This window comes from Cyrtonyx montezumae, unplaced genomic scaffold (genome assembly GCF_038088225.1).
Source record: "Cyrtonyx montezumae isolate F1298 unplaced genomic scaffold, pur_monq_1.0 scaffold_10, whole genome shotgun sequence".
Lineage (NCBI taxonomy): Eukaryota > Metazoa > Chordata > Aves > Galliformes > Odontophoridae > Cyrtonyx > Cyrtonyx montezumae.
Window position 1 is genome coordinate 34,861,550 of NW_027071826.1, and position 13,294 is coordinate 34,874,843.

The following is a 13,294-nucleotide window of genomic DNA, read 5'->3' on the forward strand; positions in this document are numbered from 1 at the left end:
GCTCGTGGTCCAGGGGCTGAGCCTGGGGCTGTGGAGCAGAGCCCTCAGAGGGAAGCCCTCGCTGCTGTGATTTGGGCAGCGTGCCTGATGGAAGGAGGGCTGATGGGTGAGGCACTGCTCCCAGCTCTGGAGGCAGCCACTGCTTTGATACCAGTGGTAATTAAAGAACTGCATGAGACTATCATTAGAAGTTGCACGTCAGCCTAGAACAAGCAGATACACGCAGCCTGCTGCTGCTACCGCACCTATTCAGCACTGCCTGCTGCCAGCACCTGCAGCCTTAGAGAAGCAGTGCTTGGCGTGGCCATCAGCTGCTGCACAGCAGGGAAAGCGAGGCATGGTGGCATCCTTCCCTTCTTGTAAGTAAATGCTCCCCTTTCTCCCTCTGGGCGTGCTCATGGTGGCACAGCCTCTTCCTCCCGGCTCTCCCAAACCTTGTGCAACACCGTTTGTATCCCAGTGACAGAAGGGAGAAGGCAGCTGACACAAGGGTTGGGTTCTGTGCCTCCTGGTGGAAGTTCAGGATCAAGACACAAGATGCAAATCGCCACAGCCCAATAGCTCACTCTGCTCCCTGCTGTCGCCTTTCCCTGCCGCCTCTCTCTCAGAAGCTTCCCAAGCTTCTGAGCTGCCCAGGAGCTCCTGTCACTGAGTAAAGAGGTCCTTCAGTCCTTCCTTCTCCTTATGTGTGGGTTGGGCTGAATTTCTAAGGTGTTTAACGAGTGCTTGGGTGTAAGAGGGTGAAGAACAGCACCAGAGCCTGTTGCTCTCCTGCCACCTGCCTGCCAGCAGCTCTCGGGGCTCAGCCTCTGCAGTTACCTTGCAGCTGGCACGTGCCTCTGTCTCACCACACTGCTGGACTGCCCCTCCGCGGGGCAATGCACAGAAACCAGTTCCTCAGGAAACACAGAGGTTTGGGCACAGAATGGCAGCAGAAGTAGAGCTGAAGAGGTGCGGTGTCTGTTTCCTTCTCCATCTGCAGCCTAGAAACACTTCTCCCACTGCACTTTTTCAAGTACAGATTAACCCACGGTAAGACCAAGAGCCCTTTTGTTCCAGTCCTTCCACTGAACTCACGAACCCTGTAGCTGCAGGGACACCTGTCCTTCCTCCTTCACTCTGGGATCTTTCCTGCCCTCACCTTCCCTGCTTCTCACACATCTCCCTGCTCTTCCTTACCCCGTGTTCCCTTCCTCTCAGCTCCTCCTGCCTCCTCTCGTCCTTCCCTCTGTCTGCAGACCCATTCTGTGGTCCCTGTGGCACCCACCACTGGCACAGAGTGAGGAGAGGCCCCAGAGACTCTGCCCTGGTGCGGTGAGCTCCAGGACAGCTGAGCCGGGCTGCTCTCTGCTTGCTCCTCCTGAATCACGCTGCTGGGACACGAGCAGACCCTCACACAGGTAAGGTCTTGGTCTTCTGAAACAAGCCCACGTCTTAACAGCCAGCAGAGGTTGGTCTTTTCATGGCTCTATAATTACCAAGCTTACCAGCGCATGGTATAAATAATTCTCTTTATTGGCAAGTTTCAACTATGTGCTCAGCCTATACAAGACACAACGATGCAGAAAGTTCTTGTCCCAGATGAAAGATAAACATTGGAAAATGGGAGCTAAAGGTAAAGGATAATGAGAGTCATATTTTCAAGTATTACATTCCATTCTGTAGGTGTTACAAACAAGACTGAGGCTCAAAGAAGGATCTGAGTAAGACGGCAATAACCTGGAGACAAGACGGCTGCAGCTCTTGTGTTTTCCTGATCCCTCCTGATTTTCAGGGCATTCCCTGGCCCAGGTCTGATCACTGAAAGCAAACATTTGATAACGCTGCTGTAAGGCTCGCTCGCACGCGTTCAGAGGCCGGCACCTAGCTGGCTGCTTGCAAGGCTTCTTTGGAGACAGTTTGCCTTCTGAATGACAGAAGCTACAGAATCCACACGGTGCTTGGGAATGGCCTTTGCTGAGGTAGTTTGTTGGCCAGGGAAGCCTCAGTGCCAAATGAATGAGCTGCACGACACAATGGTGGCATTTTTCTCCGGGTTCCTGACACTTCAGCAGAGCTTCTACAACTGTGTCTGTCAGAAAACTCTGTGGTAACTGAGCAAGGCTGCCCTGGATCTTCAGAATCCCAAAGGAGGACAAAATGGAGGTGAAGAAAGGTCAGAACAGTTCTGAAAAGACACGACAAAGTCTGCCCAAAGGGGCACGGTCTGCCAGGAAGTGTGTATCAGAACTGAGTGGTTATCTGAGCAGCTGGCAGAGGGAAGCCCCTGGTGAAAGAGTGATTTTGGCTTGACATCTGAATGTGATCTTCTGAAAAACGTGTTTCATTAAAAAACATATATTCATCACCAGTGCTTCAGAAGCAAAGAGGGCATGGGCCCCACCCAGCCGGGAAACAAAAGGAAAGAGAAATGTGCCCTGTGGAATCACAGGTATTTTCCACTGCATCCGCATGACAAGGAGATGTCAAGAGTTTAATCCCTGTACTGTGGGCTGCTGCAGCATGGCAAGAGGGAGACTTCACTCTGGGTCCTCCCAAATGCTGACCGTATTGCTTTTTGGGGCTGCTTCAGCATTGCCACAGGGAAGAAGATGATTGTGAAGCCAAGGAGGCCACAATTAGGGTCTACACACCTCGACAGCTGGAATACAGATTAGCTCTCTCAAGCCTGGCCAGTGGGGAAGGATAAAATACCAGGTCATCTTTCCCACCATCGAAACAACCAACCCTCTGCCCATAAAATTATCACTTCTTTAATTTCTAGGCAGGTGGCTTTTAACTCATGTCCCCACTGACAGAAATGTGTGCATTCAAAGAACAAAATCCCTGTTCTGCTCATGCAAACTATTGGTTCATCCTACTAATTCATGACTCCCTACTAATTCCCTACTGCCATGGTGACTCCTGGCTTACGAAGAGCCATCCACACCTCTCATCCCTTGAAGGATTGCCTCTGCACAGCATTAAAGCTCTGCTGGCACTAAACAAAGATAATGAGGATCCTAATGGTAGCAGTAATTCTTCTGGCCAGATCACACGCTTGTTTTCAAGCTTTGACCACGCCGTAGTTCTCCAGCTGTTTAAAGAACAGATTGCGAGGAGAAGGGAGAACTGCTTCTGCAATTCTTATTCTATTTCTGAGCAGTTAAAGCAGCAGGATGACTTCTGAAAGCCCTTAGCACTGGGCTGAGCGCCAGGAACATTGCTGATAGGAGCTTCCTCTGTGGTCTCGTCTTCTCCTCCTTTATGACTGAGATTTAAAAGCCACTTATTTCCCACTAATGACAAGCGATGACATAAGAATTAGTTGTTACCTTGACGGTGCTTTGGAAATACAAAATGCCAGTCATTATGACAGCTTCTTGAAGAGAAGTTCTAATACCAATTCAGCCTGTCTCAAATGCTGTGTGAGGGGGAAAAAAAACCAACACCCAACAAATCCAAAAGAAAAGCTCATACTTAAAAAGTCATCAGAAAGTTTAAATTTCTCCCTTCAGTGGGAACTCTGAGAGCAGGTAGAAAACAAAACATTTCCCTCTGTATTTAGCAAATACCGTTTCCCCTTCTACCTCAGGGCTGCTAATTGGGCAGAAGTGGCCCCAATTTACTCGTGCCTATGTACCAACATCATTGCCAGTGTCAGCACAGCCCTGGGAATACTCTTTGCCTGTTGACTGATACTGCTGTAGAGCCAGGAGGGAAAGTGCTCAAATGGGATCAGGGAGTGAAAACTACCCGGCAGCACTGAGAAGTCTAAGTTAAGGTCACTTCTCTGCCAGGCAATGATTAACTAAAGGTGTCCTTTGACAGTCTGGAACACAACGCTGTAAGAAAAAGGAGACAAAAGTCTGTACTTATCTACTCAGTTTCTAAAGACAAGCAGATGCCTTGGAAAAGCAGTAACAGCTGTTTTAACATCTCCTGGCTGGCTAAATGTGCTCGGATTTAAATGCAGCCACCAGTGAATTTCATTCCCATCCCTTCCTGATCCAGCAAAGCAAACAGAAGGATGCTCAAGTCTTCCAGCAGCTTACTACAGCCAACGAGTGCGATGCTCCCAGAAGAGCTCAGAAAATCACACCAGAAAGAAGAACATGAAGATACTGACTCTTACTGGGAATGTACTTCATGATTCAGAAGAAGAAGGGGAATTACCCAAGCAACCAACTAGAGAAGAACCTGGCCAAAAAGGACACTTAGCTCCTGAGAATCTCCCCTCTAACTGCTGGCTCATAGAGTGAAGAATGAAGGCTCAGATTCCCTTTGTTTTTTCTCATCATCCCTTCAAATGCATTGTCCTGTGTTTAAATGCTAAGGCCTGCTGGCCCAGGCTTCACTTGGTAATTGGGTTGATGCAAGTAGGATATTTTTAGTCTGATCAGTTTGATCCCTACAGCTCTGCTAGCAAATATCAAAACTGAGAGTCGAGGTTATCACAGGTTTAGCTGGGACGTGCACGTAAGAGTCATTCTCCCAAGCTACGGACAAATGTGAGAACTCAGGATATCAGTTCTGAGCTCAGTGCTGAAAATAGCACACAGTCCTATGAGAAGTCCTTAAAGGTCAGGAGGGTGAGCAAAGGAAGGGGAAGACAACAGTGCCAAGAATCCTGCAGAAGCACACTTGGCTGTGGCAGCAACAGAACCTTTACTTCTTGCTCACAAATGCATCCCTAAAATGCAAAGCTTTCTCTGCTCCAAAAGGATCAGCAGCTGAGCATGACTGCCCAGTGCACGCTCTTGAGGGCACCAGAGCAGGGACCTAACCTCATGCTGTCTGAGAAGAGGCTCAGCTCTGCTCCCACTAGGAGCAATGGGAGTTTTGCCAGCATTTCCAGTGGAAACAGAGTTCGCACAAATATTTACGTGCAGCAGTGAAACTGGGCAGCTCCATGACACAACCCTAAGCGACTTGAGTCAGTACTCTACACTGAGACAGACCCCACCATAACAGGAGCTCAAGGCAAGCTTTGCTACCTAGAGTGAAATGGTTATACACGAGAGATGAACTTCTTAAATAAAGGATACAACAAAAGGTGACTTTAGTCCAACAAACTCTCATTCTCAAGCTCTAATCAGTCCATATCACAAAAGCATTAAAGCCTCAAACAAGTATACTGCCAGTGCTTTTCTCTGGGTTACACAAGGAAGAGGGGAGATATGGTAACAGCAGAGACAAGCCAGGCTGATCCTCTGGGTGGGGTGAGCTGCAGTGCTGTGGATTTGATTCTCTTTAGGGTTTAGCCAGTAGCATGTATGGTATAATCTAGGGAAACTGTCCCATTGGATCTTAAAACACAAACACAGCAGAATGTCATCATAAATAAGCAAAGTCTGTGTTAAAAAATTCTAAGTACACAGCATTTTCTCCAGTTCTGACACCTTTTTAATAGAAATCACTTGTTTAGGAAACAAATAGCACTTTTGTAATTTTTTTTTACAATGTTTCTTACCTTGATCTTATTTTAAGTAACACTAGGAAGACCTCAATATCTTTTATTTTCCTTTTTAATTTAAAAAAGTTGTTTGTTTTTTTCCCCCAGATACAAAGATTTTGCCCTTGCATAAAAAAACAGTGCCCAAAACGATGACACAAGGACTCACAAAGACTCACTGTATCTCACTGACACTATTACTTCTAATCTATACCATGCAAGGTCCCATCTACCTCTTTAATTAGACTGTCAGCCTGAAAAACAGCTTTTCTATTCCTTATTTAGTTCTTGTTACCAAAAGAAGAGAAAAGAAGTGAAAGAAAAGGACATTTCTCTGTTCAGTTCACACATCTGGGTCATGTGCTACTTTGTTCAGGATAGTTTTGTTGTTTATAAATATAGAAAAGGGTTGGAATCTCATTTTCAAGCAGTCGATGCACATTTTCTCTTGGGACACCCCTATCCAATGCTCCAAGCTGACCCTGGATTCTGGCCCTCTATTCTCCCATTCCCAACACAGGCTTTCTGGATGAGTGCGAAGAGTTGAATCAATTCTGCAAAGCATGTATTTCTCTGATGTGAAGAAGTACAATTTAACCCAAAGCTTTTGGGACAGTAGATCTTCAGCCTGTACATGTGCTGGTTACTCAGTGAAAAGTCCATCTCCTTTCCTTTTGTAAATCTCCTGTCTAAACAATAGTAAATACTGCTTATTTGATAGACTTGTCCCTTCTGGGCACTGGGATTTGATAATTTATATTTCTAGTTGGTTTTTTTTGGTTTAATAGTACTGAGAGTTTAGAAACAGGAAAAGCCCACAGGCTCTTTGGACTTGTTTTTGTTTTCCCCTAGCTAAACAAACTGTTCTGCAAATAAGGATTTGAAACCTGCTCTCCTCCCTTATCCCTGCTCCTCACCCCAAACAAAAATAAAACAAACCTATAGTGGCTGTGGAGGCTGCTGCAGGCACACACTGGTGTAAAATATAGAGAGAGTAAATATATTATTTCACTTGGCATGGTGCTGGCAAAGAACCCCCAGCTGGCACTATTCATGTAACATGATCCAAACTTTGCATGTACACACAGAATAAGAAGGATCAATTGGCAAACTCCGGTGCCGCCTGGCACAAGCATCTTCACGCTCTCTCTGGAACCAAAGAACTAAAGAATTCTGCACTTTCCAGAAGAAATCCGGTTTTGCTTTTCTAGAGTTTTTTTTATTTTGCTTCTCCTCCTCGCCGCCACCTCCCTTGGCTCCTTCTGAACTTCACTGTGTTATTTAGTCTCATCGCCCTTGTTACAGTTCACCATGCAGCTCTGGGAAGGGGAGGGGGCTAAGGTGGAGGTGGCAGCATTAGTATTGTTAGTGGAGTCCATGCCATTGGAGATGGCTACTGAATTGACCTCAGAGTTTATGGGTTTTGAAAGGTCGATGCCTTGGATGAGGCGGATCAGCTGTTTTACCTTCTCCAAGGAGCTGTGCATCTCCTTCTGTTTTGCAAGGATGGTATTCTTCATTTCCATGCATTTCTGCAGCAAAACAGAAAAGCAATACTAAGTTCAAGCTTTATCCCTATATGAATGGAAGAAGGCAAGAGAAGGAATTCAGTGTTTGCAGATCTAAATGTAAAGTACTCAGAAAAGACTGCAGCTGTAACGTCATCTGTAATTGCAGACTAGAAGAAAGCAAGGCTCAGAGCTGCATTCGTGGAATTCAAGCTGAGGAGCTAACAGCCTGTATGTAGTTGCCACCCAATAAGGCCCTTTCATCCCGAGGTGCCTGGCAAACCAACACAGACCATTCCATCCTTTTGAGCTCCTTTTGAAGGGAAGCTTCCAAGTATTTGTTGTTGTTATTTTTCTGTTAGCATTCCATTGCTGGAATTTCTTTAGCTAAGATATGGAAACTCAGGCATCCTATCACAGCTGACTGTGTGTGTGCACACCATTAATGGGATACAGACCTTGCTTTCACATACACTATAAAAAGAGGAACATCACTTCCTCTTCTGACTAAACGAAGGGGCACCTGAAATGAAAATCAAGCCCTTCTTCACTTGAAAAAATCTTATTTCGTGGCCACTTCATGCTCTTGGAAGCAGTAGTAACCTAGCTAGTTCATAAGAAAAGAGCTGGAATAAGACAACTTAAATAAGCACCCACAAATGATCTTTCAAGAGTGAAAACCTGCTTATATCTGTATTTGAAACCCTCAGAAAGGAGGAGATGGTACCTATTTTACGCCTGTAACATTCAGGATCTTACAGAGAGATAGAAACCTTCTTATATTATTCACACTGATCTCCAGACACTATTATTTTCAGCTTTACTGTTTTCACACACAACTCTTGGCATCACAAGAACGTAATAGAATTTAGATCTAATGTGTCTTTATTTGATATTTTGAATTAAGTGTAAACAATGGCTTGATCATGGAAAATACACCATCCTCCTTACTACTATCAATCCTGGTTAAGGCTTGTTTCTGCCTCTGTGTAATATGACTGAGAAACAGTGCTAGTGCTGCTCAGTTTATGCCCAGCTGCTGCTAACCAGAAGATGACAGACTCCAGAACTGCCAGCCAGCACCTCTTACCACTTACTTGCTCACAATTGTTTTAACTGTATCATCAGCATTTAGAGGTCGTTAAACATGGGATGTTTACTTTTAGTCTAAGAGGTAAAGACACAGACCAGACAGCGCTTCTACAGTGGAAAAAAAAAACACCTAAGTCTGTGCTTACATACCCAGCTTGACACCAGTTGCCACATAGATGTTGGTATTTTTCATTTTGCATTACTGATATAGGCCACAAGAAGTGAGGGACTCAAACATTGCACTGGCAACTCAAAAGCCCCATTTGCATATTAAGAACAAATTAATATATATGGAACAATTACTGCCATTAATTAAGGAGAAAACTACTGCTTCTGGTGAGAAGTATGACACTGTTCAATTAGTAATATGCAGAGGCTTGCTGACTGTCTAGCCAGCATGTCAAGAACCCAAGAGATGGTTGTGAGAAAACAGCCACTTTTCTATTAGGAATGTCTGAGGAGAGCACCAAGAATGTATCTCTCACTATACACAGAGGCCAAATCATTCAAACTTAAGTGAGCCACTGGAGAATTAGAATTTATCTTCTGCCCACAGACAGAAGTGCTGTGGGTCATGTTTGTCACCTGCTGATATAATAGGTCGCTGCATGTCTACAGTATATGGTCAGGAGAGATCTTGTGTAAGTGTCTGAAAAGTATATGTTGCCTATATCTCATGCCTGCCCCCAAAAGTCCTAAAAAAGCAGAGTCCTAAAAGAGCCCATTCAATCCTCAGTAAAACCAGTGGAAGATAAGGCTGGTGCATGGGCTCTGCAGTTTTCTATCTGCATTCTGACACCAGAACACAGGTGCAGATTTATCTGGGAGGGCGATACTCACCGTTATAGAATTGCTGAGCTGTTTGACCTTCTGCTCTAGTTGTTCTCTTTCCTGTTTTAAATCTGAACTCCATTTAAGTAGTTTCTGTTTTTCTTCTTCTTTTGCTGCAAAAGAGAATATTAATCACCTCAAGAAATAATATTTGAAGTCTTTCTTTTACCACTGTGGACAGAAGCTCTAAAGTGTTTCATTTGAAGAGTATTATTGGAGTAAATTCAACCCCCTTTGCAATAAATCACAAGCAAAATTTCACCTGCACACACAGGTATCACAAAAAGCTCAATACAAGTTTAGGCTGCCATTTTCACTTCATTAATGGTTAAAGTTCTTCCTCTTCCATTTCCTTCTGTATAGAAAGCATCATGCTGTCCCACTCCCTCAATAATATTTTTCAGTTTTAAAACTGAACAAAAACGTTGATCCCCATTTTCCTACCTGCTTTATATGCAATATATGAATGAACAATTGCTAAAGTTCCTGGCCATGGGATTGCTTCTTCCTTCTTTAACATCTGAAAGAAAATTGTATAGAGATTTAGCTGGTAAACAACCTATCCCTATGAGAAGGAAAAGAAGAAAGGGAAAAGCAATGGATTTTCTCTGTGGCTATCATTAATCTGAGCCCTGTTAACACGAGGCTTTGCAGACCTGTTCTGAGATTTAACAGAGGGAATTATTCACAACTGTATTGTAGCTCCCACAAAGGAGGCCTGTTTCTTACAAATGTCAGCATATTCTCAAATTCCCACCATAGCCACAAATAAACTCTACTAATGAAACAGAAAAACTTAAAAGAGGAATGAAAAGATAATGTATCTGAACTGAAACTTGCCAGGAGACATAAACATTATTGCATGGTTCAGACAAACTGCTGATCTCAGTTGTTCTGAGAGAAAACTTTTCAAGCCACAGAGCAGCTTCCACACCATACATTCATACAGCACAATTCAGGGCTAATAACACACGTTAAACTGTCCTATATGCCCTTCATATCAGAATTGTCTTAATAGAATCATCAAGCCTTCTTTTTATAAGAACCATCTATGTACTTAAGTGCCTTCCTGACATATTCCTTCCTAAGGAACTTCAATTTGAGAAGAAAAGCGTATTGTGTCTTTTTAGTAAGTGAAACAGAGGGATGTATCAGGAGATAGGTCAGCAAAATAAATCAGATTTTTCCCAGAATTCTGTGGGAATCTATAACAGAAATACAGAGAGAAAAGGATGTGTGATGGTACACAAGAGCAGGAATAGAAAAGTGGCAATACTCCCTCTTCATTTGCAATTACTGATCAAATAACTTGAATTTTGCATTTGCGTTCCTCTGAGCAGCACATAATATGCCAGGTTGTATTCTTACCTTACCACCTGGCCATGTGGGTGACTCAGCAATATGCTAAACCAGATGGAACACTAACAGCTTCAGGCTGCTGATTAACAGCAATCCTTTGCAACTTCTGAAGTACCACATAAGGGTTATGAATACACTTTGTCTTGTCATTTCAATGCAATTATAAACAAAATATTAAAATATCGTCTGTTCACTTCAATGGTGTACTTTTACAGAGGCATCTGCCAGAAAGAAGAACCAATGTATTCGCCCACCTTCATTATACTGATGCTTGACAGTATTATTAGAGAGATCATTGAAGACAAAATCTCCAATGTTTGATTTATATAAGCAAAGAGAGGTTTATGTTTTCTCTGTCTATTGAGGTAGGCTTGTATGAACATTTTACTTATTTATCCAGAAGAGAATACTAGTAGCTTTGGAAGAAACAACAAGCTTAGATGAACAGGAACATGTCTATGAGAAGCTTTCCCAAAAGTCTGTGTGCTTTGGGTCAGAAAAAGACTAAAAACACATGGGTAACAAATAAGGACACCAAGTCCAGGAGTAAGACTTAACAGTTTAGTACTTGCACACATTCCAACATAGGTAATTAGATCAAATTCACACAACCCTTACTGCAGATTAGATAAGATTGGTTCAGTGTCAGGCTGTCTTGATATAACAAAACCAAGTGATACGGTTGTTCTCTTTAACTTGGAAAAATCCTTGCAGTGCATTGTGTATAACCCTCTCCGTCTGTTAAACAATACCTGGTCTTGGCATTTGGGACAGATCCACATGCCCTTGGGAATGGTTTTCAGAGGTGGGTCCAGACAGTCCAGGTGATAAACACGTGAACACGTGTCACACATCAGCAACTGTCCACTTTTTCTGCAAACACTGCAAAAATCCTCATGGATATCGCCCTATAAAAATCAAGGGGAAGGGGTGAGGGTGAGAAAAAGAGAGAGAAAGAGAGAAGGCAAAAAGTGAATTTTGACCTTCGACATCTACATCCTTGTTAAATGCAAAGTTTACAACACAACTACCTCTAGGGGGGATTCCAAATGGTCAAGCCCTTTTCAGGAGGTGAAACAGGAAAATCAGGCAGGATATCAGAAACACTGACGTCACTCATCCCAAACAGTGCCCTCCCAAGATAAAGTATTATAGGAAACATTTAATCACCGTAGTTTCTCTTAACACCTAGTAACCCATAGCCTGTCTTATTTTAGATTCCCTTCCCCCTTCCCCTGCTTGTTTTTGCCTAAAATGATGAGCTACCTGCTTTCTTAACCCTTCTCATTTCTGATGTAAGCACAACTTCAGTTTGGGAATGCTGATGAGGCGGTCTCTTGCCAGTAATTGTATGTAAGAAACCCCAATGGAGTGACTTAAAAGAACACTGTCAGATATTCAGGTCACCTTTAAAAATGAAAGAAGGAAAAGGTACTCTGCTTGTAAATGAAAAAGAACAAAATGAATTACATTCTGAGACAATTCTTTTCACTTCATAGAGGCTAACTCAAGTTGCACCATAAAAAGCTATGACTCAAAATTTTCCCATTTCCTATAGACAGTGGTTTATGTTTCATCACTAACGTAGGCTGAGAGCCAAGATGAAGGAATACTAAAAGAGATTTTCTTGGGTTTTTCTTTTTCAGAAGGAGCTGAAAACATTACTAATAACATCTCTTGGCAAAATATAGTCTGACTTACTACTGTATCACCATCAGAGATATTTTGTTTATGCAGTCATCAGCTCCCCAGAAAGAAAGGTCTAACATTCGCCACTTTTTTTCTTTCTCCTCCTGTTACTCCCATCTTATGCTTGGGTTGATGGTTGTAGTGGTGATTGTTTTCACTTTGTTCTTTGGATAACAGTACAAAGAAGCATGGAAGAAAAACGGGTTAGAACCCATGGAATAGGAGAGGGGCATCTGAACTCTCTTCTCTCTCACCTGTGGCTTGTTCCAACAACTTGACATACTCTAGGCCCTGACCGGAGTCTGAAATACGCACTTCTCACTGACTTTAGTCAAAAGTTTCTCATATACAACATCCTCAAGACTGTAATCTTAAAATGTGTGTGCTGAGTCTAACTGTGCACATACCCTCCCTCTGTATATAGGCATTATCAGTGCATGTAATGCTTCATTTTGAGCTGTACAGTCTTTTCAAGCGTGCAAGTTCCATTATCTTGGAATGATACTGGACTTGGCCATGCACTTACACATTAAGTTGCCAGACAAGAAAAATGACGCTAACCTCTACTACGGATAAAATATTAAACGTACTAAAAGAATGAGACACAGGCAATCTGCTAAGACTCCTACTTCCTGACTCTGTTGCTGATGAGGCCTTTCTTTGAAGGGAATGTTATTCTTCTCTTAATTCCCAAGGTTAGCACTGATGCCGAGTTTTGTAAAAGATTGACCTACAGTGAATTATCAGTGCCATTTTTTAGTTCTGTAATTCCCAAGGATCACTGGCAGCTGTGTTACGGTATTATTCCATACTTTAACACCACAGGGTTCTTCAGTGTTAACAGAAGAATGAAATGAGTGACATTTCATCCCTCCTCTGAAGTGATCTGCGCAACCAGGCTGGGAAGAGCTTCTATTCTTCCATTATGCATTCTGTGAACATAAGTAAGGAAAGGAAGGCAGGCAGCAGGTGCCAGATAAGCTAAACCCAAATCCTCTGCAACCTCAGGAAAATTCTCACATTTTAGAAGAAAACTCTCATTCTACAGAATTACATTGGTTGTTAAGATGCCTTTGGCTGCCATTGATTGCAAATGGCATTTGGCATCTGGCTTAGGTGCCTAACTAGTGCTATGGAAAAACCCAAACTAATCTAATATCTAATATAATAGCTAAATCTAGTATCTTGCAGAAAGAGACCTGCACAAGAGATGCGTACTGTTGCTTCTTGAAGGGGTAACATGAAGAAATTTAGGCCCAAAGCCTTCTAAATTCAACAGAACGTCATAACACAAGAAGTGATATGCTAGTCAGGGTACAGTGCTTCTGAACGCAGCAGAATGGCAACACACACGCACAAAATCCACAGTCCTATCGTTGGT

The 13,294-nt window shown here is 43.1% G+C and overlaps 2 protein-coding genes across 8 annotated transcripts in view; one reads left to right on the top strand and one right to left on the bottom strand.

Annotated features, from left to right (window-relative positions):
* The window catches only part of SLC35C1 (solute carrier family 35 member C1), a 233,191-nt gene that overhangs the window by 70,243 nt on the left and 149,654 nt on the right, over positions 1-13,294 (top strand). The window lies entirely within an intron of this gene.
* PHF21A (PHD finger protein 21A) overlaps positions 4,329-13,294 on the bottom strand; it is a 121,325-nt gene continuing 112,359 nt past the window's right edge. For all 7 annotated transcript variants that reach the window (XM_065754841.1, XM_065754840.1, XM_065754842.1 and 4 more), the window contains exons 15-18: positions 10,977-11,132; positions 9,310-9,385; positions 8,875-8,978; positions 4,329-6,966 (exon numbers count right to left, since the gene is read on the bottom strand). In XM_065754841.1, the coding sequence (XP_065610913.1) occupies positions 6,712-6,966; positions 8,875-8,978; positions 9,310-9,385; positions 10,977-11,132 (591 nt within the window). In that variant the 3' untranslated portion in view covers positions 4,329-6,711. The remainder of the gene's footprint in view (positions 6,967-8,874; positions 8,979-9,309; positions 9,386-10,976; positions 11,133-13,294) is intronic.